This window comes from Neopelma chrysocephalum, unplaced genomic scaffold (assembly GCF_003984885.1).
Source record: "Neopelma chrysocephalum unplaced genomic scaffold, ASM398488v2 Primary Assembly neopelma1_44, whole genome shotgun sequence".
Taxonomy (NCBI): Eukaryota; Metazoa; Chordata; class Aves; order Passeriformes; family Pipridae; genus Neopelma; species Neopelma chrysocephalum.
Genome location: NW_020897703.1, coordinates 18,172,592 through 18,199,118, shown reverse-complemented (window position 1 = coordinate 18,199,118; position 26,527 = coordinate 18,172,592). Strand labels below are relative to the sequence as shown.

General features: G+C 37.5%; 1 protein-coding gene across 4 annotated transcripts in view; it reads right to left on the bottom strand.

The window, feature by feature from the left end:
- Positions 1-7,415: 7,415 nt before the first annotated feature.
- Positions 7,416-26,527, bottom strand: part of RBMS1 (RNA binding motif single stranded interacting protein 1) — a 151,949-nt gene continuing 132,837 nt past the window's right edge. For 3 of the 4 annotated variants that reach the window (XM_027678765.1, XM_027678767.1, XM_027678768.1), the window contains exons 7-14: positions 21,557-21,672; positions 20,644-20,693; positions 20,457-20,550; positions 17,164-17,214; positions 14,856-14,966; positions 14,107-14,187; positions 12,775-12,859; positions 7,416-9,937 (exon numbers count right to left, since the gene is read on the bottom strand). In XM_027678765.1, the coding sequence (XP_027534566.1) occupies positions 12,782-12,859; positions 14,107-14,187; positions 14,856-14,966; positions 17,164-17,214; positions 20,457-20,550; positions 20,644-20,693; positions 21,557-21,672 (581 nt within the window). In that variant the 3' untranslated portion in view covers positions 7,416-9,937; positions 12,775-12,781. The remainder of the gene's footprint in view (positions 9,938-12,774; positions 12,860-14,106; positions 14,188-14,855; positions 14,967-17,163; positions 17,215-20,456; positions 20,551-20,643; positions 20,694-21,556; positions 21,673-26,527) is intronic. The other variant, XM_027678766.1, reaches the window with a different exon arrangement.

Here is a 26,527-nt window from a genome sequence, read left to right as displayed (position 1 = left end):
CCAATATTCTATGCCAGGTCTTTAACATGTCTGTTAGTTTCTTCTTCTTCCAAAACTACTGTCAAGTAACAGGGGAGGGGGAAAAAAAATGGAATTCAAGGTTTGAACCACAGTAGGGTCTCTTTTTAGCCTCCCCCACCTGCAACATTATTCTTGCAAGTGATTGATGACTAGGGATATATATGCAGGAACAATTTGTTATTATCTAAAATAATACACTAGAGTGCAAAATAGCCTCTATAAAAAGAGTAGCCATCTCTGGAAAAATCTCCTCTTTAAAGCTATGATATATTGAATGGAGTTTACCACCAGAGCCTTCACAAGTAGTTGTTGGAAGCAGTTATTAAAGTAGGTATTAGGCTAGACTGAGATCTTGTGCAAACAGTTGTAGCTCCTGTGAGTACAATCACACTGACAGGCTGGTTTCAGTCCTTTAGGCAAGAGAGAGGCAAAAAAGTGAGAGACGCTAGCAGAGCATCTGCTAGTTAGATCAAAAAAAGTCTGTCTTGTTGGCAGAGCTATTGTCCTTTGGTCACACCAATCCTAATTTGAGTCCTGCTTGCAGCAGCATATAAAACCTGTGACAAACATAGTCATGCTGACACTGAGCCGGATGCCAAAAGAAGATAATCACAAGTACTTGAGACTGCAAAGAAAAAAAAAAACCAAAAAAAACCCATAAACCCAACCACACACAGAGGAGGAAAGATTTCAGGTCTGAAACTGGAAAAAAAAATGTGTATTTTTCTCCCCAGCCCTCATTCAACATACAAAGCAATACTCAAAAACTGCAAACACATGCCTACATCAGATGTTTTTCAAGAAATTCAAGTCTTTGTCTGTGCAGTGCTTAGCCTAAGGCTACGGCATGTGGAAAACAGAGAAATACTTTATTTCCAGACTTACAGTATTTTTATTCATTACTGTCTATGAACTCTCCTACTTGTTCTGGTTGCTCTTTGGGTCTTTTATTGTGCCTGATACAGCAATCTGGCCTGGTCCAGAAGTGAATCATCTAATTACTTTGAAGAGTCACAAAATCCCTGTCAGAGATTAACAAATGCTTCTTGTAGTCCACATCTAAGAGCAAGGCTGTGCAGGTCAGAGCCGCTGGCCAGGCCTGAGGCATTCGTGATGCAGTCCAAGGCTGAGTGCCCAGCAGAACAAGAGGTGAACACAATAGTCTGAAATACATTGGCAAGATGATTCTCTTTGGCCAAAAGGGATGCTGCAAAAAGTTTCTGCGACTTGAAGCACTAATATGCTCTGTGGGTTATGGTTAATTTATTAATTATATTCAAGCTGTACTACAGACAGAGACAAGCAGAAAAAATAACAATTTCTGTGGGTCCCTCCTCCCACCTGTTGCATCTGTATTAGTAATCTGGATATTGACTTGCAGAGCAAGAAGTTGTCTTTAATGATCACTGTAAGGTTTTCTTGAATGAACTTTGCACAAATGAGCTGCCTTTTCTATATTACTCTAAATAATTTGCATAGTTTTGTGTTGTAGTACAGATTTTTCATCTAGTCCTCAAGATACTAATTTATTTTCAGAGATTTATTTATATCCTGAAAAGGTATTTGCTCCTTTTACATTGTGTTTTGAATGAACACATTTTCAATTGTCTTGATTCTTATGAAGACATAATAATAATAAAAAGGATTCTCCCAAGAATACATGGAAATAGAGAGGCTTTGAGTTAATGGGGAAAAGGTTTATAACTCTGGCCTCTGTTGACTGTTTGCAGCCTGCTTGACTTTTCCAGAATTCCCTTGCTGCTTGGCTCCTCTTTTGTTCATCTGTCCCACACAAGTTACTTGTCAATTCTCCCTGACCCTGCCTGTAGCATTTGTGTTTTTGGTGACATTGTGGTTTTTATTAGATTCTTTATTTTTCCTTTTTTTCCCCTTGCCTGCTGTGCAGTGAAGACATCCTCATGCATTTCATTAAACCAAAAGAAAATTACAGTTTTTATTTTCCTCTGATAAAGACAATCCTATTGTTATCTCACTGATGAGTAAAAACATATTATGAGAAATGTGAGCACTTGCATTGTATTGTGCAAAGGCAGGATGAGGTTTTGCTTTTAATAACAGGTAACTATAAATGCACCACAATGACATTCTATGAATGGGTGTTTACCTTTTCTGATTATTTCCGCTTACACCGAAGATGCCCTCTGGCGGCTGCATCACGAGATGTTATTTGAGCTCGTGGGGAAGATCAGCAGCTGTGGACGGCTGAGGTAGGGGGTCTGCCCTGTCTGTCCCCGTGACAGCGCTAGCAGCCAAAGGCAGCAGCAGAGAGCCCGATCCCAGCCGGCAGAGTGCCCCTCTGAGCCCAGGGCTCTGCACCCCTCACTCACCTTGTGAGTCCAATTATAAAAGGGCAGGTCCAATCATTGCGTTTCCTGATGCAGCACAACATCGCTTAGAAAATTAATTGCAGCCCTAAGACAGGGCAGCACTGCACATTGCAGGGCTGATCAGATGATCCCCATCTGGAAGAGATGAGCTGTGCATATGTTTACTGTAATACACGCAATGGTATGGTTTGTCCTGAATTGTTTTCCCAGAGACGATTGGCTTAGTTTCATCTGCAAAATATTTTTAGGAGAGGAATTCCTGTAACTACTTAATTCATTTTTTTTTAATAAGTGAAATCTTGATTTTAAACACTTCAGTACAAAATTCACCCTAGAATAGAGGGTAACGCTTTGCTGTTTCTAGAGATACTGAGTCAAGACAGAGCTAGACCACTCTCAAAAACAGTTTACCTAGAAACAACTTAAACTCCAAGTGTTTCCACTCTTGTACACAAGCTTACTTACCTCCTGCTGGCTTTGTTCCATAACTTCTGCAGCTCAGGAGATCAGGGTGCAGTGACTTGCTTGAGTGCACAAGTGACAAAAGGGCTTTTTGCTGTGTGAAGCCTGTGAGTTGCTGATGAGCTGCCCCCTTCCCACTCACATTAGAACCCGCTGCCTACCAGCAGCTGGAACTTGTTGAACTGTGGAAAGTGAGCAGGGCAGGGCTGAAGGAGGTCATGAACTTATGGTACACACAGCTGGTAACTTCTAGAGCATTTCATTCTATCTAGCTGCACTGGTCTTTCTTAAAGCGGTTTGAAATCTAGCTTTCATTCTGTGCTGGCAAAGACAGCAACACTCGCAACTCTTTGAACACCCGCTCCTCCAACTGCACTTGAATGTTTTCTTGACACGAGGAAGACCTGGAATATGTCACCCCTTGCTGCAGACCCTGCTGTGTGCCTCCCTCCCCTCCCCCAGGGCCAAGGTTCCCTGTGCACGAGGGCCCAACTGATCCAGCCCAGCTGTGTATCCTTGCTCAGAGTGCTGGAAAAATGCTGTGAGAAAGCCTGGGGAAATAGGAAAGGTAAAACTATGGACAGAGGTAGAGCTATCAGGACAGGATTGCCAGTACCTCAAAGGTTCAGGAGGGAAAGCAGCAACATGGAAAAGGTATAAAATCTAAAGGAAGAGCAAGGCTAGTCAGGAAGCATCAGGTCAGTTTGTTGGGACAAGTCATCAGTGTAAGGGGCACTGATGGAGCTTGAGAGAGGACAGAAATGTGGCAATGCTGAGGGTCTGCTCCAGGGAGCTGCAGGGACTGACCCTTCCCCTCCTGCCTAATGTCTGCCTGGCCAGCAAAGCCACTGCTGGTACCTTGCTTGGTGAGCAGAATCATGCTCAGCCTAATGGCTTGTGAAATCCTTTCTTTGCTGTGAGCTGGTCAATAAATAACTGCTTCATGTGCCTAGTTATGTACATACTGCTTACAGATTATCTTTGAGACTGGCTAAAGATACCAGTACAAATACTTGTAAATACATCTTCATTTTTTTTAATATTCACTGGAAAAAAAATAGTGGAGTATTTTCTCATTGATGTGTAATTCTTTCCCATTGTAGAAAGGCTGAAGCACAAAAAGGAAAAGCAATGTTCTATTTGTACTTGCAAAAAACTAAAACTATTTACCAAAACATTGAATTTATTAGCAAATTTTCTCTCTGCATGCTTTTAAATCATTGTTTTATTCCATTACCTTTAAGTGCTTCACAGATGTTGCTTAAAACCGTCAGCCCTGTGCATGAATTTCAGGTGGTGAAAATACTTAGGAAAATTCCTACTGCAGATGACTTCTTTAAATCAGCAGAGTTCATGTGCAGAAACCATTTTCCAAGCGCCTTTCCCCTTGGTAACGCTTGCATGCTGGGCTCCAAAACAATAATGCTACTTTGAAAACTGTATGAGCAGGTTGACCTGAACACCTGTAGCGTGCATGTGGGAAGTCTTCAGGGTGCCACATACCTTCATTCCTTAAGTTCCCCAAAAATCTCTTTCTATCCCAGGGAAGCTGTCAAAAGAGGTCAGTTTATTCAGCTGAAGGGACACCAATATAACATAGCAGAATTCAGAACACCACTGATGTAAGCATGGAGTGAGGGGAAACTGTTGTAAAAGGCAAGATAAGCTAAACAGTTACAGCTTGCCTGTGGAGAATCTGGCCTTTCTTCTTGGACATGGAAAAAAAATCCAGTAGTATTTTTCCTCAATATTTCTCCTTTACTACAGAAATGGGCTGCACAGATTTCTCAGATGGTAGATGTGGTTAGAGTTATCCTGTAAAGGAAAGACTGACTCACTCCACATGCAGGCTTTTACACTCTCCCTCTGGTCACTGCACTGTAAATCTTTGCTGTTCTGACATCAGCTTGGCTTTTCTTAGTTGCTGGAGGAGAAGTTGCCAAACAGAATAGGTTTTGTATATCCTAACCCCTATTCTGGATAGAATTAATGGACCAAGACTGAAAGCCAAAAGCCTCAGATTTGTTTGGGTTAATCAATGCCAGAATTTGTTGGCTGGAGAATGATACAGATGATCTTTCACAGTAGAAAGACTATGTCAATGTGGCAAGCGTTTGGAAGGTAACAGCACACATATCTTAAATGTCACCAAGTAATACATTGGCTTTCACAATAAGACACTGCTGGACAGGATAGGATTAAGTATCTTATTCCAACACATGTGGAAATTTGCAAATAATTTTGGAGTGGTTGATCACAGCAAAAGAAACAAGTGCAGTGAAGTGTGCACAGGAGGAGTAGGAGCACAAACCTATATAAATATTCTGGCACATAAAATGCAGTTCTGATATGATGGTTCTGTGCAAATTAAGGTGACACAGTTTTAGTAAATCTTCAGTTTTTCTGGTATGGTAGAGGTACCACGGCATAAATTAAAGCCAGAAGGGGAGAGCAAAACAGCACTTTCTAATCAATTTTTTTTTCCCCCATGAAAAACTAACACGGAGTACCAGGAAAGTGCTTTAGACTACTCTGACTTACACTCCAACTATTCTAGCCCAATATATGCAAACAGCCATTAGCAGGTCTCAGTTGCTCAACAGTACGTTCTTATACTACTTGTCTTGCACCTGTCCAGAGCACTTAATTTAGAAAATGAAGAAAAATAAAAGATTATGTTCAGTGCCTAAAGAAAGGCTACTTTCTAATCAGTAACAACCAACAAACAACAAGGTTGGTGCCTTGATCTTACACATAGCATTTGTTTTGGTACACAATTACCCTACATGAATATAATGCTTATCTGTATTTGTTAAGAGGTAAAAGAATTTATTAACAGCAGGTTTGTGAGTAGGGTTCAAAACAGGTTGTATGCAAAAGGATGGAATCAATGTTTGAATGAGGCAGTTGGTAATAAATATGAGTTTTATTATATACAATAAAAGCATATTATATAAAGATACTGCATTACTGCAGATTGTCTGATAGAAATAATACACACAACCTTATTATATCAGGCAAAAGGTACTAATCTGAAAGCATTCATTCTTATCAATTATACTGAGAGAGCTAAGTTTATCATAGGGATAATTACAAAAGCAAATAAAGATCAAAAACCATTTCCATCCTGCACTGAGTCTATTTTCATACAGCTTTTGTGAGGTAGTATTCATACTTAATTCAAAAAGACTGCTTATTGATCTGAGATTAATTCAGTATGGTGATAAACATGAATAATTAACAAAACCGTCTTCAAGTTTTCTGTATTAATCTTCTTATGCATTCCACTTTAGACAGGCAACATATGGGGCCAATATTTAAATGACCCCAAAATGGTTAAATGGTATTTTTTTCAATCACAGGAGTTGAGTACTTAGTAGCACAGTGTGATTTTTTTTCTCTCCATTAATAATAAGGGCCATCATTGCTGAGGATGTCTTCATTGCACAAGCTACTGTAAACCAAGTTTCCCAACCTCTAGGTGCTAGCTCCACTGGAAACACATTTATTCTCAGTATCTTGTGCTAGTATTGTGTGACTGAAAGCTTGAGCCGCACACCGCCTGCAACATGTCCCCACCTGACATCCCCAGCAGCCTGCCTGGCCCACCATAGGGCTGGTGGAGCCCTTGGGATACCTCAAAGCCAGATATGTAGTGGAAAGGACTGTCTCCCAAGGGGGAGAGGGTTCTCCAGACCAGTGCAGCCTGGGGTAAGCGAGCCTCCCCTTTGCTGCTCCAGCACCCATAGCAAGGTGCAGGAGCCCACTGGATCACCCAGCCACTGTTGTCTGCCACTGGGTGCACTCTTGGGCACCCAAAGCTAGGTTAGAGCCCCTCCCTCTCCTGCCATACACATCAATACAAAGCCACATCGAGACCGTGTAATTGGTAAAGCATTTGGCTGAGGAGACACAATAGTTTGAATTTTCCTCTCTTGCTTTCCCAAGCCTTACTTTGGACCGAGCAGTCCTCTATCGGATACATGCCATCAGCAGTAGTGATCTTGCCAAAAGGATAATAAAATCAGAGATTATCTTTAAAGAAATAAAGTGCTTAAAGATTGCAGCTGGAAGGCAACAGTGGGGATCATTTTGCATTCCAGTGAAGTATCACCTCTGCTCTCCAGAACTGGGTATGCCAGCCAACGCCAGCACACGTAGGGAAACATAAGCACTTGTAGGAAGCACTCTGATACTGTGAGGTACCAAAGTGACCCTCCATTTCCACCTTTACTTCTAGAAAAATGGCTAGCATTTACAACTACAGCATGCAAGCCCGGTTACACACAACTCTGCGTGTGGCTGACACAAAGAACAACAGAATTTTTGCATTCAGATCACACATTTCATCATATACTTTTCATACATCTTTTCCTGTTTTGCCTAAAAGAGTTAGTGACTTTGTAGTTGACGTGAAAGAGTTAAAATTTGATTTTAATGAAAGATAAAGGAGGGAAAAACCTAGACGGTAAAGCAGAAAGCAACTTCAAAGATTTCAAAATACATGTGAAGGTTTTACCATAACCTGTTGGGGTTTTCCCCCAATAAAGGAAGGACCGAAGGAAAAAGACGAAACATTTTTTTTTTTTTTTGATATTTTTTATTCAAAAGTTTTCAAAGAAATAAAACAGAAAAAAGCTAACAATCTAATCAAATTTACAGTTCAAAAATGTCTTTTGGCGTTTAACAACAAGTCCTAGGAAACAAAACTACAGAGTTATCTTGAACCGGACAAATAATTTACCACTGGCAAGTTTGTGGCACTAGTAAAACAAAAATAAAAAATTAACTCTCTTGATCATATAGATATCTCTATGAAAATCTTTTTTTTTCAATCTGTACAAAAGGTCTTTCTTCATAAATTAATTTTTTTATAATTTAATGGCTGTCTACTATGTGATGTTTAAGTAACTGATTATTTCTTTATGTACAGAGGTTAAATTTCCCAAATCTTACCCAGACAATGAGTATGGCACTTAGTTCAGACATTTCTGGCAGCAACTCTTCCCTCCCTCTAACACAGCTATCATACTGCAGTTTTAATTAACGCAAAAATAGCAACTAGTGAGCGATCCAGGTTTGGAAAGTTACCAAGTACAGGCAAGGTGCTGCAGGAAGTCTGGACTTTTACAAAGCAGTAATATTCCAGGGAGCATAGAACCAATAATACCACAACTTTTTAAAAAAAGAAAAAACAAAAACATATCTCTTATGACTATGCATTTCACTAGAATCTACACTTCTCAGAGCAGCAATTTACTTTTGAAACTATGAAATGTCACCGACATCTATACTCCAATACTCACACAAAATTTAAAAACTAAAAAATACTTGAAAGAAACAACTGCTTAGCCCTAGCTCCTGAGCTAGGATGATTTGGTCTGTGGAAACAGGGAGGGCCAGCAACCTGTCCCAATACAAAAGGAAATAAACTTTGAGGTAGATAACTGATCATATACAGCTGACCAGAGAAGTACACAGTTTTGGAAGACAACTTAATTTATCATTCGATTTAAAACATATGCAATTGTAATAAAGAGCTTTAGTAGCAGTGAATTATTTAATATGTGAAGTACAAATAACTGTGTATTTATGAATCAGGAATTTCATAGTTTCAAAATTGGTTTTCTTTACACTTAACACTTGTAGTGATGATGTAAAGTGTGGCACTGCTTGGATCCAAGTCTTCCTTCATGCTTTTGTGTCCATACATCAATTAAAATTATAAAACCTAAATGCAAATGTACAAAAAAGGCACATTCTCCTAACCGCAAACTGGTCCGGCAAAAATAAAGAGTACAGAAGACGCAATGCTGAGACAAATCAGAATTATTGGTTACTGGCTCTTTGTTCTTTGGTAAAGTTACCTTTTAAAAGTGCCAAGTCTTTTTATTTTTATTTACCTACTATAGAGAGCTAGTACCCAATCAATTATGCTTCTACTTAGATCTCAGCATATGTTTGAAAAACGAGTCCTTTAGCTTTTGCCATTTTGCTATAATAGCAACTTTTCTGTTTGCTAAGTCTCAGCACAATCCTCATCCTAAAGCACTATCATTAGTATAAAGGAAGGACAAAAACATTCGGTGATATCTCCACCCCAAACTCCCTATTCTACCTATGCTAAAACTAGAACATCAAGTTAGTTTCTGAAAAAAGGCAAAAAAAGATTTTTACATTGCATCATACAGCAGAGTTCCTAAATCATTCAAACTACCAGAGGGAACTATTGGCATATGGCCTTACAAACAATTTATACTATTAAAATTTCCCCAGTCAGAAAATGTGTTTCACACAAAACATTTTTTCCCCTCTTGCATTTCACTACCTTACATATTATGTGAAAAAATCATTAAAAACACTTACTACACATTAAAAAAGCCAAATTTTCAGCAATTTTTATTGACTACCTTTAAAAGCCCTATGCTGCTGTTTTACAAGGCATAATAGACCAGCTCATTTGGTCAAAGCGTTCTACACCATTAGTTTGGACTACTTACTGAAACAGCTACAGCATTGAAAGATTTAAGGCAAATTGGAATTTATAGAAAAGGATAAGACACTTCACACTACATTAAAAGAAAAACAGAAAGCTAAAAGACCAGACACTGTAACTGCAACACTGCACTAAAGCAACACTCACACACTGCAAGCACAGAACATCATCTTAGATGTTTTACTACTTTAAACTTCAGAAAATCCATTTCATACAAAAAAAAAAAAAGAAAAAGAAAAAAGAAAAAAGAAACAAACAAAATAAAAATAAACCAAAACACAAATTCTGTCATGCACGTGAATAAGTCTTCGTGGTCATCTGTGCATACCCAGAAATTTGAATATTTTTTTTTGCGTCATAACACTTGATAAAAATTTTTTTTTTACTAAAATAAACCTGTTCATGGGAACAGCTACTAGATGAATTTAAGGTTTTTCTTATGCACCTTATAGAACTTATAGCAAAAATAGTTTTAGTTGATTTCATTATAAATAACATTTTCAAGAACCTGTGCAAAACTGTCAATAATTCCTAAAGCACAATTGATCAGTAAAATCCATGATTGTTTCAGCCTTTGCACCCTTCTCCAGGCCAGGTCAACACTGGACATCTGTAACACAGAAAGGTCAGAGCTAGAGCAGAGTTACAATCACACGCCTTTTTTCTAATGTAGCTGTCCACCAAACTAAATAATTTCCTATTTTAGACAGCTGAGAGAAGACTAAGTGAATCTGAGTATAAACCTGAGAAGTAACACAGGCGGCACTCCAGGTTCTTGGCCCTTCCCAGGATAAGGCTCTCTGCCAGGACACAGCCTGTACTGTATTTCCCCCTCTTTCTCTAATAACTGCTCAGCATGCAGAGTTCCTGCTGGGGAACTGTGAGGCTGCACTCAAAGCTCTTCCCTTCTTTTTTGTTTTGTTATTGTTATTTCCTTTTAATTGACCAAAAGTGGTTGAGTGTGCTACTCCTGTGGCATCTCCAAGGCTTTTGATCTCTGGAAAAGGAACACAACTTTCTTTCAGTGCAGCCCCAGGGAGGCTGCGTACAACAGCTAATGCAGAGACAGCTACTGTGCCTCCATGATGGCAACGCTGAACAGCAATTCAGGGCTCATCAAATTTGAAGGTGGACTTCTCAGTGTACTGTATTGGCTTATATTGCCATGTGGATTTAAAAAAAAATACCCAGCTAATGACAAAAAAGTTTAGACAATTTTTTAATTTCTCAAGGCAAGGCAAAGTGTGGTATTTTAAGGCTTGTACATTAATAGGTGCATATAAAACGGGGGTGTTTTTTCAAGTCCGTTTGACTATTTTTCACATAGGAGCAACTTTTTGAAAAGAAGCTGTGAAGTTATTAAATGTAGCTGCCAAAGGAAAGACGCTGTGTATTTTTGATTGACTGCATCCACTTGTGCAAATGTGCTAGTTGTCATTTACCCCTCATTTATGGGAATATGTATATTGACTTTAAATAGGACATTCCCAAAAGTGCTGCATGTGCATTTAGAAAGAAGTAACAAAGCTACAACAATCAAGAGACTGCAGTGTTCCCTGTATTTAGGGCACAAAATATCGGTCAAATCCCTCCCCTTCAACTGTCTGAAACAAGACAAGCACCAGCATGTTACAGGGACAGAAATACCAAATGCCATACTCTGAGGCTGAAATCAGCTGAGTAATATTAACCTTCCCCACGTGCCCACTGCTATAGCCACTGCTGGCACAAATTTCACTGGCTCCTGTTGCATATAAATACAGGTAACAGTGCTTCTCTGAAGAATAAGACATGAAGAACTGACTTACAACAAACACACAGAATTGCTCACAGAGTTTGGAATTCTACACAGAGTCATCAATACAAAATGTGTCTCAGATGGCAACACAACTCATCCTTTCAGGAGACTTAAGGCTGCTCCTCCTGCCCGGTCTCAGTCTATGGGAAAGACACTGACAGGCTGGGAGAGAGAGGCAGGATGAGGATATGACATGCAGGATTACGCTTTGCCGTCTACCACAGATCTCTATTGGTAAGGAGGTTTTACATGCCCAGAGGGAAGACTTAAGGCAAAACAAATAATTCCTTGAAAAGCGGTTAACACCAGGCAACAGCCTTGGCATGGGAAACGTGCAGGAGTCATGATTTTAACACTAGGAGATGGATAACGAGAAGAGCCTGTGGCTTTGCTTACTGCCTGTCCTGGAAGCAAATCAAGGATGTGGGCTTTCTCTAGATGCCAGCATTTGGCCAGAGTACAGGAATAACACGGGTCATATGCTGTGCTACGCAGGCTGTGCCATCTGTTGAATTTGCCAAGTTTCCCCATTGGTTTGTTTCTATCTTTACATATAAGAAGCTGTTATGCCAATTATGGGGATGAGAGCAATGTTGTCAAATAGCACAGCTGACCTGCAGAATCAAAGGTAATGCCAAAACGTGTGTTCCCTTGGATCAATATATTTTAGAGAGAATATCACACAACTGTAGCACATAACTGATTACGATTTTTCAGTATCTAACAAATGCCATGAGGGCTGTAGGAAAACCCTTCTAAGACAGCCTCTAGCACATTATTGCAGCTGAATGGAATTTTTCAGTGTGAGGTCTTAGAAAATGTGATGTATAAAATTATTTAGTCAAGTTGCCTAGCTTACAAAGCACTCAAAAAAAAAAAAAGATGAGTTAAGAAAGAAGAAAATTCCAGAATTTTAAAACATGGATTATGGAAAAGGAAACGATTAGTGCAAGCAACATTTTCAGGACGGAAATCTACAGAAAGAGAAAATTTTGCATGAAAGAAGTGCAGGTAAAGCTAATGACTGGCTAGTAAAAAAGGCCATGCAAGCAAAACCAGAGGAAACCTGGAGTAGGAAAGTAAAACTCTGGAATTAGAACCAAACAAGGACATGGATTAAAAATTAATTGACAAAATTCTGGACCAAACTGCTTTTTCCTAGAAAAAAGGATGAGCAGAGAAGTCTTCAGGAGAAAAGGTCAGCAAGCATTTCTACCAGACCACCTCCCTGTCTGTGGTTTGTAAATCAGTTGCAAAGCTGCTTCTAACCTTATATGTACCACAGAACTAGAGCATGTCTTTCAATACAGTTCCCTTTAGCATTTTGATTCTCATATTTTTGCACTAATTCCTTGTTATTCTGTATACAACATGCTCCTAGGATGAACAAATTAAAATCCAACATAATCCAGTTATGCTATTATTAAAACAATATTACTCATAATTTATTAACTCATTTCTGGATCCCATGTTTCCTTCCCTGGCTTCTGACTCTGGCTAAGTTCAAACTAATTTCACTTCTTGTCCCCAGATATTATCATCAGGACTATTTATATGACAATAAAAAAAGGGTTCAATACAGAGTACTGTAAGTTATGAAATAATGTATCTTTGAATTACATCTTTCATGAGACAGGATGAGCCCCTACCTCATGGTTATTTATTTTGCTGATACGTATATGGAGAATGGTCACTGGATGTCTCTACTGTAACCTGTTGTTGACCACTGGCTTCCTGCAAATAAAAAGGAAGACGAGCCATGAGACACAAAATCAGGTATCATTACCAGCAATCTGCATTTCAATGTGACTTCTGCAATTAACAGTGTTCACATCTAAAATCTTCCTAACATGTCTCAAGTGAGGTATTACAAATCTGAGGTGTTAACTTTACATTGATTTACATTTCAGCAAACGAGAAATAAAATGATCATGCAAACCCTGTATTTCCTCAGCTGCTTTGATGATAATTTAAAAAAAATCCTGAAACTTTTGACATTATAGAAATAAATACACAGAGAGAGAGCAAATAACTGCTTGAATATTTTCTATCTGCAAATGCAAAAGAACATTCTGTCCCTTTCTTTTTGAGGGGCAGCGAGAAGAATGAGATCTACTTGCCACATATACAAACGCCATCACTATGAGTACTGTGATGTGATTGGCACCAGGCAACACAAAGAATTGTAGATGGGGCTTTGCACCCAGACCCCCCAGAAATCATGGAATAATTCAGCTGAGAGTGCTTTGGCAGCCAGAGCTAATTACTAAAGGTACTTCTCTGATCAATATGGGCAGATGAACCAAACTGATCCACACAACTTCTGGAATTTCTGGACAAATAGGTTTTGAAATGAAATTTTTCTTTTTTTAGAGGCTCTAGAAGAGACTGTCTAGCACTCATTCTGGATACAAGAGCTGCAGCATATCTTGTCTAGCTCCTGTAAAAGAGTACTGACCTATGAAAGGGTGTAAGGTAAGTCAAAATAGTAGACAAACTATTGTCTACCATTTAGTTATGCTCTCCAACTAGACTAATAAGCTTCTTTAATGGAGGGGTTTATTACACAAATATGCACAGAACCCTGAGTTGCTAGGGTCAATCAGGATTCTCTGCAAAAAATTACTATCATGGTCTGTTGGCAGAGAATTTTTCTCACAGGTAAACTAAATGAAAGATCAAAAATACAATACACTCCCTGTCTTGTTCCTATTGGAGTTAGGTTTCACAAAACAAAAGGTTTGCCTGAGCTATGCTCATAGAGAAGACTGCTCCAAGTACTGTACTGCCATAAGTACAGGTCATTCCTTGTTATAATACTAGCTATTAGTTGAGAATAATGATATTTTATAGTTTTAATATAAATTGCATTCACAGTACATTCACAGTTACAGTATTTGCCTTTAAGCATTAATATTCCTGGCCAAAAAAAAAATCATAATCATATTTCTTATCTCTGCTCTTTGATAGAGTATACTGACCTCAACAGGAACTGCTGCTGTCTGGACATGTGTGTATTGGGGGATGTAGGCTCCTTGCATAGCTGTTGTGGCTGGCATGTACTAGAAAGACAGAGTCCATTACATTGAGTTAAAGCCCAGTGTAAATTTAAGAGTATTCAAAATACTTATCATGATATTCTTTAATAGATATTGACTGTTTCCCTAAAGCAACATACATGAGAGAAAGACTTTTGTGTCTGAAATCAACAGGCTTTCCAGAAAACTCACATATCTATTTTGAGAAAATTCAAATTTAGACTTCAAAGACCATGTAAAGGACTTTTCCTTCTTTGTTAGTCCCAATCATATTTTCTTTTTTTAATCTGCTCAGAAAAGAAAGGTCTTGCAGTTTAGAAGCTAGCCTGCATCTCTTCTTCTGATTTACTTTCTGTTCCACTCTTTGGGAGATCAGAGTTGAGGAAAGGAATACAAAGAGTAAACCCAACTATTTTAATTTTTTTGATGCAACTCTGAAGTTACCTCCCAGGCTCCTTTCATTAGCTTTGATCTATATTTATTTACTCATTTCCAATTTCTGATCAGCTAATAGACTCAATAAAAACTGCTAAATATTATTTAAAAACGGAGTCAGTTCTTAGCAGTTTATTGGATAAAAGATGACTTAAAGGATTACTTTTTTCTACATGCAAGCTGTACAGGCATACTGTGATCTACATGCAGTATTTTCTACTTGTGTAAGTTCTATTTTGTATGAAATTGCTACGTACTGTTCCAGTACTGCCTAATGAAAGATGACTCATCTGCTGCGTCAGAGGGCTTATCATTGATGCAGGCTGTAGTGACATGGTGTGGTCCATGGAGGGAGTCAGTACAGCACCCTGTTAAAACAGAGATGGAAAGAAATGGTTGCAACACTCACATTTTAATTTCATTTTTGATTTCATAGTCAAAGTACGGACTGTCCTTCCGAGGGGATATACCACAAGAACTCTCCTTAATCCCAGGCACTGACTCAAAAAAACAGATCTGAGGCATTCTAAGTATTCTACTCAAGCATCTGTGCTTTGCAGTTTGGTAATGGGGTAAGACCTTTATTGACTTCCCATTATACATGCAACTGATGTGCAATGCACTTGAGAGACCTGCTGAAAATGCTTTGTAAAATATGAGTTTAACCAGATGCCAACTTGAAAGCAAAAATTTGCACACATTACATTACCAGGTACAGTTTCACTTAGCTTAAGCTTTGGAATTTCATGCTTTAGGAAGAAACTTTTATCTCATTTTTAGGAACAAGGGCTTTGGAGTAACATTTGTGATGGGAGAATTCTACCCATCACACATGATGTTCACACACAAAACAGCTGCCCTACTTAGTGGCTGGGTTCATTAGCACACAGATTTCAGCAGTGAGTTAGCAATGCTGATTTTTTGTCTAAATACTAGCTGCTGTGATGACATTTCTATCGCTTCTGCACCATTTTGTTAGCTTCATAAAAATTATACATTGAATTTTTGAACACTCAAGATTTCTAAATATGGAGGGCACACTCCACAGGTTTTCACAGTTAACTGAGACAGAGGATTATCAAGAAATTTCATTTTACCAATCATGTTCCACAAAAACACATTTCCAAATACTTTGCCTGACTTATGCTTGCAGAAGGTGTTGATTAAAATTCACGGAGGCTCAAAATTAACAGAAATAATTGCAATGTACTGAAAGCCAATATTTTGAATTAATAACTAATCCTTAAAAGAAAATAAAAAAAAAGAAAATAAAAAGAAGTATAGAATACAGTTGGAAAAACAACCATGTGATCAGTGTAGATGAAATGAGTCACAGACACATCAAACACTGAAAGAATTTCCTGCCTGTGGACTGTGGGCTTCTCTGAAAAGCAAATGAACAAGACAGCACCCGTCTTCACACAGGCCAAAACTCAACATCAGTCAGGAATCTAGATCTTTATTTTCAACTTGAAATCTCATCTTGTGTACCTGTGCAACTAATATACCTTACAGCATTATAACATATCAACTTCTGTCTTTCCCAGCATGATTTGCAAGATGTTTTTTTACGCAAATCTGTGTTGATAGAGAGGGAAGTTAAAACCTGTTGTGTGTGTATTTAACATCAAAACCCACAAATACAACAATTAAGTGTGTGAGAGGGTGTTCTGATTCAGCATCACCTTTTCTGCATGCCCAAGAAGAAAATGTTCTGCCAAGTAGATTTACATTCTATAATCTGCATGGAGAGGTTAATTAAAGTCAAGACCATGTCCTTTCTATATCTGGGAACAGACGTGTTTGTTAACTAGTGGAGTGCATATATTAAAGTGCCTGGTATTACTAATAATGCTCATCTCAAGAAACTTAGTAAGTGTCAGATATAATGGTACTTAATTGGCAAATGACATAGACAAGAAGCAAAATATCACGGGAGAGTATAGATTAGAATGCCTGACAGTCTAGTACAGCCAAAAGCGTAGGGAGACTAGCACTACTCCTGAGTGGTGAAGCCAGAACAGGCTATGCAGGTTTTCTCAACTGAGTGCCCATAATGTCATATATATCACTACATCCATCTGTCTTTCACAAATTATTCAGCCTGATCTACGGTAGACCCATTCTAAAACATTGGGTCTTCAATTTCAGCTCCTGAAAGGTAAACAGTTTGTAAAACATTGATATTCGCAAAGTGTTTTAAAGTAAAAGTACAGCAAACAAACAAAACCACCACAAAACAAAACAAACAAAGAAAAACCCAACAAAAACCCCCAAACAAACAAAAAATCCACCAAATTTTCCTCTTTCTGACTTGGTAACTCTAATGGTCCTCATCACCTTGATAGTCTGAAGGTAGCTTTCTTTATTTTATCTGATAAAATGAGGCCCCAATTCAGGTTTACTATCTTTATTTCACCTTTCATTTTGATCCATGACTTAGTCATGATGTAATTGTCAAATCTGAAAGTAACTCAGCAGTAATAGACCTATTTCCTGTTGTTTAAAGTATGTAAAGTATTTATACCATGAGTAACACAACAATGGAGAAGAATAAAAACTTACTGGGTGCTGCATTATATATGGTTGAGGCTGCATCCAAGAAGGACTCTGAACCTAGAACAAAATTGGTATTTTATTTTTCATTTTATTAATTTTTTTCCTGAATACTCCAACTGAGTTATAGCAATAATTTAATAAATCATGTTAGCAAGCCCTCTTCCTTATTTATTGACCTTTTTAATCCAATTAGTCACTCTGTGGAACAACACTGATTTCTATAAAAAATGGATTCATTGTACCTGTAAATCAGAGACAAGATTTGGAGACAATAAACCACATACACCTTGCAGAAAAATACACTATGTTTTTAGTGCAGGATTCAGAAACTTTATCAAGTACACTGAAAGGGTTCAAATAGATGATTGACAGATTTCCGCTATGTTGAAAAAGGAAGCACCATCTGCCTTCAAAATTCCTTTGTGGAAAAGTGATTGGGATCTCAGATGGTATAACATCATTTGCCTTCTAGTGTGATCAGAATAAAATAAATTATTGTATTTTCACAAGTGAAAAAGAAATCAGGAATTCTGCTGTAATCTTGTTCCAGGAAAAAAAGAGAAGAATTAGGAGAACTGCTCTTCTCCAAGACACTGTAGTATGTTATTCCCAAAGCACAGGAAGAAAAGAAGGATCTGATGAGCATTCCTGCTCTCTTGCAACAAGCATTTTCTCTCCAAAACCAGTGATCACCCAAATACTTCAATTGTGGTAGCATGCCTAACTTTGCATGGCAAAGTAAATTACAAAGGTAAACTAATAGGTTATACTGTTATCCTAGTTAAAAAGACCTGGTTGCAACAGCTCTTTGAAAAAATGTGCTGCAAGAAATATTAAAAGTAAGAAAAGTGTTTCTTCCACACCTGCTGTAGATGCGTAGGATAAGGCAGGATTCTGACTTGCACTGCACACTGACTCACCACTGCTGCTGGATACTTAAAGCCCTGTAAACACCTCAACCATTCATTCCCAGAGTCCTGTGAACAGGACAGGTAGACACACAGTTTTGAAAACAATCCAGGTGAGGTATTTTCTGGAAGATGGAAATATTTCTTGCCTCCTTTTGGTACTGATTTTCAAATCAGAGTAATTTTTTTTCTTCTTTAATCAGGAAAAGAGCAAACAGGAGTTCAAAAATGGAATGGAAAAGACTGGAACACTCCCTTTCCTCAGGCAAAATCTTAATGGCAAAAATACTGGAACACCCTAAAACTTTGGCTAATTTACTCAAACTATCATAGTAACTGGCTTAGTATAGTCATTTGGGTGTACAGGAGTTGCAGAAACAAACACTAGCTAAAACTTTATTAAACTTGTTTACCTTTAATAAGAATAAATCTAGAAGCAGGTTATACCATGCCTCAAAGAAAAAAATAAATAAATCATGCTTGTGTGATATGACCTGTAGAAGACAGAATGCTGCAGGTTTCAGTGAGAGTAATCAGTAATGAAGATGTGACTAATACTCAAATTGTGAAACTCTTCTGGCCAAGAACCTCCTTCCTCCACAATACAGAATACTTCAATTTAATTTTCAATTCCAATTACTGTGGCACTTCTAACATAATGATATTCATAACTCCATCCACAATAATTTAAGCATCCTATATATATTGAAATACTGCTAACTACATTTCTGGAAACATAATGGATTGTGGTCTGCCTATCTCAATAAACACAGAAAACAATACTGTATTCCTAAATAGTATGTTTCCATGTCAACTCACAGCTTTTGCTTGGATTCTGAATATCAGAGTCTTATATGGATAAATAATTTATATTTTAATAAAGGGTAGCAGCTAATTTTACTGGAATCTTTTTCTGGGTAAGAACTTACTGTAGTTTCTGAGATACTGCTGTACCAAGCAGAATAATTCAATATACTGAAAAATACAGTACTAGTACTGTCTGCTGAGAGTAAACATTGTGTTGCATAAGTTACTTCAGAAATTAATATAAAAATAATCCAGCTGCCCTTTGCACTGGAGAACACTTTTAACTCCTACACAACAGTTCGCTCATGCAAGAAGGCATTACATCTCCAAACTAATATTAGATAATTCTTCCTCATTCTTCTCACCTGGAACGGAAGGCTAAAGGAAAAATTCTGCAAGAGAAAACTGAGGAAATGGCCCACAGTGCCTCTGTTAGCCTTCTATATGCCCTTTACATAGCCTTCCAAATGCATTCTTACACACAATAAGTCAGAAAACTCAGCATGACTCTCACTAAAGAGCAAACAGGCTCTTCTCCTTCCCCTGACATAAAGAGGTAAGAATTTTCTAAATTTAATTAGTTTTGGTCATTTATGATCTGAATCACTGATGTTTACTTCATCTATCTGTAAAGCAGTAAAATGCCAAAATAGCTCATGATTTTGTGTACAGTAGGATAATTGACACATCTCAAGCAGTAATTACAGAGCATACATCTAAGACTGCCATACTAGTTGCATTAAAAGCAAGTTGCTTGTAAACTGAAATGTATGATGCCTTAAAACTGAGCATTCCTAAGAGATTTATATCAAAGTATTAAAACTGTTCTATATAATCTCCAGCATATTGAACTGTTCATCAATATCCCTTATGGGGACCCAAGATAGCACCTATCAAAATCCCTCTTCAGAAAGCTTTGGGCTGAGCTCTAAAAACAAAAAATGTCCATGATTTACGTTTTAATTTGTTTTTCAAAATAAAGTAGTCTTTGGTTTAGAAACATTGTCCTAGGATATTAAATACTTTACTCCTAACAGAAAACCACTGAATTTGAATGCTAAAGTAATTATGACTCTGAAGTCTTTTCTCAAATTTCCTTCTCTAATGTCAAGCAAGTTTCTGTACCCATCTTAGTACAACTCATTATTGTCAGGCTTTCTGTGCCAAAACAAAGAAAAATTCAAAATGCATGGAAACATATCTTTGAAAATTAATTTAATTAAATAAAGAAGGTTTTAAATAAAGAATAATTACTTAAAAGATATATTGTTGACATTAAAAGAACTTGACTGAGAGAAAATGAAAACTCAGACATAAAATGCAGAAGTGGCTACAAATACCTTAGCCATCAGCAGAAGTTAAAAGACTTTGTTTTGCAAGACATCCTGTATCTCATTAAATTGCTGTGCTTCCTGAAAACACACACACTATTGGTTTCAAGGCTGTCACTTTCATGCTGTACAGCATGAAGAGGTCAATTCATTAAAATGAAACATTATTGGAGAATTCATAAAACCAGATGTAACAACTGATAAATAAACACAAGCTCCAATGAACCATTTCACCTAAGTTCTAAATACAAACCTGGTATGTGGAAACTGGAGAAGCAATATATGGCGTAATAGATGTCTGAGTGATCATTCTGTTTGCTGTAATACTGTAGGGTGATGGATAAAATCTAGAAAATGCAGAAATATTTATTAAATGCCAGTTCTCTGCATCTTTCATAACGCAAACATTTTTTGAATTAGTGTGCCATTATTCAACATACCCATTTTGTAAAGCAGCTGTGGTTGGATCATACGTGAGCGTCATTCCAGCCTTTAAAAAAAGTAGAAAAAATAGAGTTGACAAAATTAATTTTGATCACAAATTATTTCTCTTACTCTTTCTCTGGTTGTATTATTTTTAACTGAAAAATTGTATTGAAATAGTTTATTATCATAACTTAGGGAAAGGTTAATTGACAGAAGTAATTATATAGTGAAGAGAATCGGCGATATTGACCGTGAATACAAGTTTCCATGTTCCCATCATGAGGAACAAAATGTAATCTGGGAAATACCTGGCTAAAAGAACATGTGTACATTTGAGAGTCAGGGCATGCAGATGATTATGTTAGGGTGTTGCCTACAATATATTAACTATATGAATGGGGAGTGCAGTTTTTCAGAAGACACATTTGAATTTTCCTGTCTAATACAAATTAGGTGTCTAGGCTTTCTAACCACAGTAACTCTATGAAACTACTATCTTGTTTAGTCAACAACTGTTGACTAAAAAGAAATTAATGCTGCATGGCACTGGTATACTATTTTAATCTTGTGAAAGTCATGTGCATTTGAGTGCTGTATAGATCAAAGGATTATTTACTACATGTAAATAAAGTTATGTTTCTGGTAGTTTTATAATATGAGAAAGCTGAAGTTTATAATATGACCAACTTGAAGGACATTTTATTATTCACTTCCATGAGATAGGATTCAGTGTTTTGCATTTTGCCTTTTTTCCTCTAAAGAAAGACACACTTAAGTATTTTTTTTATAGAGTTGCAAACTGTCAGGTGAGAGTTGGTTGCATATTGTTAATATGCCAAAGACTCAAGCCAAGAAGTCTCAATGCCTATCATGTTCATAAGTATTCATTATTGCACACCCACACTAAAGCTTGAAGGGAGGACTTACAAGTCTCACCTCGCCTTCTCTGTGCCATGCTCTTCCATTCTGTATATATTTATTTTGATTCTGTCTCTTTTTCTGTCCTCCATCAGCAAACTTGCACAATAAAGGTTCTGCAGGAACTGAGAAGAAAGAAGAAAAATTAGTTGAAGTGGCATTTTTACACAAGTGTTCAGCTCTCCAAATGAGGTATGGTTTTTAAGTTATATTCCCAATAGAGCAGTTAAGTAACACAGACTCATACTACAGCACCAACAACTGTTCTGCATAGCACAACGACAGCTGCCACACACAAACAGAACATCTGGAATGCCATATATCTTTGATTTTAAATTACTGCTCTAAAACCTGTTGGAAAGAAACATGGTCTGTATATCTTGAGTATGTGTCTGTTGGTCTGGGGATGAACAAGAACTGTCATTTGAATTCTGAGCTTTGCCTCTTTGGAGGTATGTCTAAAGAGGGTGGAGAACAAATCTGGCCGAAGGCCTATAACATATTCTCCCCATCCCTTGGAGGTTTCAGTAATGTCCTCAAACTTAAAGTGCTCTGCTCATCCAGAATAGCCAGAAGAGCTGGTACAGTACCTCCACTTACTCCAGCCAGCAAGGTGGAGTGGGCACCTTTATCTCCTGCCACCTTACACTGAAAAAATGTCCCAACTGTCCACTCCCATTTTATCTCTGCTCTATAAAGAACACACAGTGCAACTAGAAATTCTTCAAGATTGTTCTTTTGGGATTTTGCTTACTGTCATGAAACAGCATCACCAAACTTCTTTTTTGTTTGTTTGTTTGTTGTTGTTGTTATTTTGCCTAATATAATTCCTGACCATGACTTCAATTTTTAATGTCAGAACTGAAGCAGTGGAAAAGTTTGCACAGTATTCTTTCTTTCCCTGTTAGTAGCTTCCATGTTTCCAAGTACCTATGGCTGAAGCAAAGCTCTGCTACATCACACCACACCCTCCCTAATCACAGGGTGGAAGCACTGGTATGACTTGGATGTGAGTGCTTCTCTGCCAATAATTCCTGACACATGAGCTGTCTAAGCTTTACCATGACACTCCTCCAGTCATTCTCTGTTTGGAAACATCTTCGTGAGACATGGCTGGACCTGAAAACATACAAGTTTCCAAATGCAGAGTAAACACATGGGGTGGGAAGGCCACCTGCAAAAAAAACAACCCCAAGAAAAATTTTCAACAAAATCTATTACTATAACCATGGTCAGTGTTGATGTCTCTTCACCTTGTCTGCATTTGCAAAGATGGTTGTTATTGAAAACCTTGGACACATAATCTCACAAAGAGCTTGACTTTTAAAACTCTGACACAAAACTGGCTTTAACGGCCAAGTCATCCCTGGCTTTGAACGGCATAGCTAAAACACCAGCTCTGGTTATACGTCTACCTTCTCCATAAAAAAGGGACGAACTGGGAGACAGAACTGGTGTGTGGTTCCCTGTCTCGTCTCCAACATTGACCACATAGGTCAGAGACCTGCACCTTTCCTACCTGTGTGCTGTTATACAGCAAGCAAATAACTTTAATATAAGAAAGTCAGACTATAATATTAAACATGACAATGGAATTAATTAAAAATGTATTACCCTAAAGAGAATGGTAATTAAAAGACTATAATCATAAAATAAACCAGGAAAAGTTTTGGCTAATGACACTGGAAAAAGTATTGGAGACCTATGGATGGTGGAGTAAATGAACAAAGAAATAACAAACCCCAAAGTAGGAGAATATTGTCTTCCAAACCCTGCATTTCTGAGGGCATTTTTGGCATTCCCAGAACTGAGTTTTGCTTTGGGGTCTTCCATCATGCAAAGCAACTTCTATCTCGGCATGTTTGGGGCAAAAAGGTATTATATCCATACGCTGATGGACACTTTGATGTTACTTTATAAAAGCCAATGACCCAATAACTTTGGTCAAAGCACAAAGCATTTTAATCACATACAGTTCTGTTAAAATAAAAGGAGTTAATCTCAGAATACATTAGTCAATATGGGTAAAATTGTCAGGTTCTCATATGAAATTATTTTAATTGATTTTACATAGTGAGGGAAAAAAAAATCATCAGAAACAGAGAGAGGAGATCCAAATACTGAAGTAAACTGCCTTTAAAAAAATGCTCTTCCCCAATTTGAGTATCTTTGACTGCTTATATGTTATTTCAAAATCTAGTTTTGTGGGAAGCATATGTGACTTCAAAAATACACACTATAAAATTTTGGGTGAAATCAAAAGAAACTGGCATGAGAACAGCTTAGAAAGACACCAGAAAGTACCTAAACGTTTCTAGCCCCGTGATTCTGTATTATAGCACTCACAGGTAGTAAATATTTTATTTAATGCCGCATTATGCTTTCACTAAAAATCCCCATAATGAATTGTAAAATACTTCTCTGAAAGCATTATTTGTGCTTATATTTCCCATTATTGTCTCAACATAAAGATCTTTTAAAAAAAATCAGAGTAAACCTGTCCAACTGTTGAATAAAATGTTCATGAAAACCTATTTTAAGAATAAATTTGATTTGTCAGTAGATAACTGAAAACAGCTAAATTTTAGATGAATAAATATATTCTATAGGGCATTGTAAAAATTCTCCTGACAAATTCAAAGAGGAAGAAAAAATGGAATAAGAATTATCTACGTGAATTGGATTTTGCATATGTAATATCCAAAACCTTCAGCAATGAAAAAACTCACATTTAAAAAGGCATTAGTTTGTGATTACCACAAGTTAGTACTCCATCTTACTGTACATGGATCTGGTCATGGGAACCCTTGTTTCTTTGACCTTCCACCTTCTCTTGCTCCTCACTGCACCCATGAAAGAGGCCAAATGCTATGAATGTTCCAACTCACATTAAAAAAAACAATGCAGACCATCTATTTAATACCATCAGCTGTTGTGAGCAGGCTCTATAGCATTGGCCTCCCCTGATTCTGGTTCAAGATCTGAATACTGACAGTAGGGACTGCTCCAATTGAAAGCCTAACTGCAATTTTTGGCTGCTCTTCCATACATGTGACCCAAATGCCACTGTGTCCATTCCTTCAACAACACAATGACTGATGATCGTCGGATGGAGGGTCATGAGAAGGAGATAAACCTTCGTGGGAGCCAAGTATGATCTACTGATCTCCCTCCCACCAAAGAATGAACATAGTCCTTACTCTTTCCAAAATTAAATCTGAAGTTTATTTCTTCAGCTTACCTTCTGTTATATTTTTCACTAATATGAAACATATTCTCTCGCACATAAGAACATGTTTATAATAGATATATATATTTGAACAAAAAACTCGAACAAGCTGTACAGACTAGTCAAGCAATCTTCTGTAGTCCAGGAAGGAAGGGAGAGTCATTTTTATTGTTTAATTGTTGGGAACTATGCAGGCCCAAGTGATGAAGCAGATCATTAATCATTCAGTGACTTGTCTGCATGTGCAAGACCAAAGACAGAGTATAAATATTCAGAGTTGCATTCACAGCTAAGAGAGAGCTGATGTAAAAGGCTACAACTTAGAGTGGACTTGAGCTTTTGCAGCTAAGACACCATGTTTACGTGCCCACTCTTCTGACACCTAATGAAAACCAACACTCCCACTAATTTGTGGATGCCTGCGGCTCTGTAGGAAATCTGTAACTGTAACTGTGAGCTTTGCTGCTCTTTAACAGCAGGTCAGGGCCTTAAAATTTGGGTGTGGAAAGGGTTGACCTCCTCCTCCTCCTGTCCCGAATCATCCTCCTCTAGGGCTAATATTTTTACAGAAGAGAGATATGAATGCAATATTAGTCCAGAGAGTAAATTCTTCCTTGTACACACTGTCTCACATCTCTACATTAGAGTTCTGTCTTTCTTAATTCAGTGTTTACCCAAATACATAGCAGGTGATATTACAAATACAAGAACAAAACTGATGTTCTTTGTTGGAATTTGCATTTACACCCTTGACTTTACATGGCTACCTTTACCAACTTTTCAATAAACCTTACCTTCAGATATGAAAAAATACAATAAAATAGTTGAAAAATACTATTCTTTTCGTCAGTTTTCAATTAAACTGTATCTTTTATTGACTTACATTGCTTATTTTCTAGTGCAATTTTCTAGTGCTTATTTTCTATGGGACTTAATGAATTCTGACATTAAAACATCACTTAAATGATAGAGCAAGCCTGTAGAGCTAGAAATTTTTGCCAAAGACTGTGTGAATTAAAAAAGAAGTTATACAACTCAAGATCAGGGTAGCTTTGTAAGTTTAAAGAGAACTTAAATCTATACCTTTCACTATCCTAGTCTCCACTTAAACACAATGCTCAGGGTTCCATTGCTTCAACAATTTATACAACGTTCAATAATTTGTCACAGAAGTATATTTCAAGTCAGTTTGAGAAGTATTTTTCTTTTCTATTCCTATGTTGCTTCTTAAAAAAAAGCAGCAATTGCAAACTATGGAAGTTAGAGCAGTATAAGCCTCTAATTTACAGATTTCACAAAATAATCTGAGTTGAAGGGACCCACAAGGATCATCAAATCCTACTCTTAAGTGAATGGCCCCTACAGGGATCAAACCCGCAACCTTGGTGAGGTAATATCAGGGTCTTGATCTAATGAATGAAATTTTCGTTCCTCTGCCTCCAATGTGACTAACAGGAGTAACACCTGCACTGTGAGCTCTTGATACTCTTTAACAGTGGTTTTCAGGCTGTGGTTCACGGATTATTTCTAAAGAATCTGTGAGAGATAACTAAGAAATGTGAACTTATGGTCAAGTGGCTTAAATTCACTATACAGAGATCTTCAGTGCTGGATATTTTGTAAAGGCAAGCAAATAGAAAACACTCGTAAATGACTGACAGAAGATAGCTACTTCCAGGCTCCAATTGCACTCCTCCCTTGCACTAGAAAGATGTCCAAGATCAGAATCATTTCAAACAGTAGGGTCTACT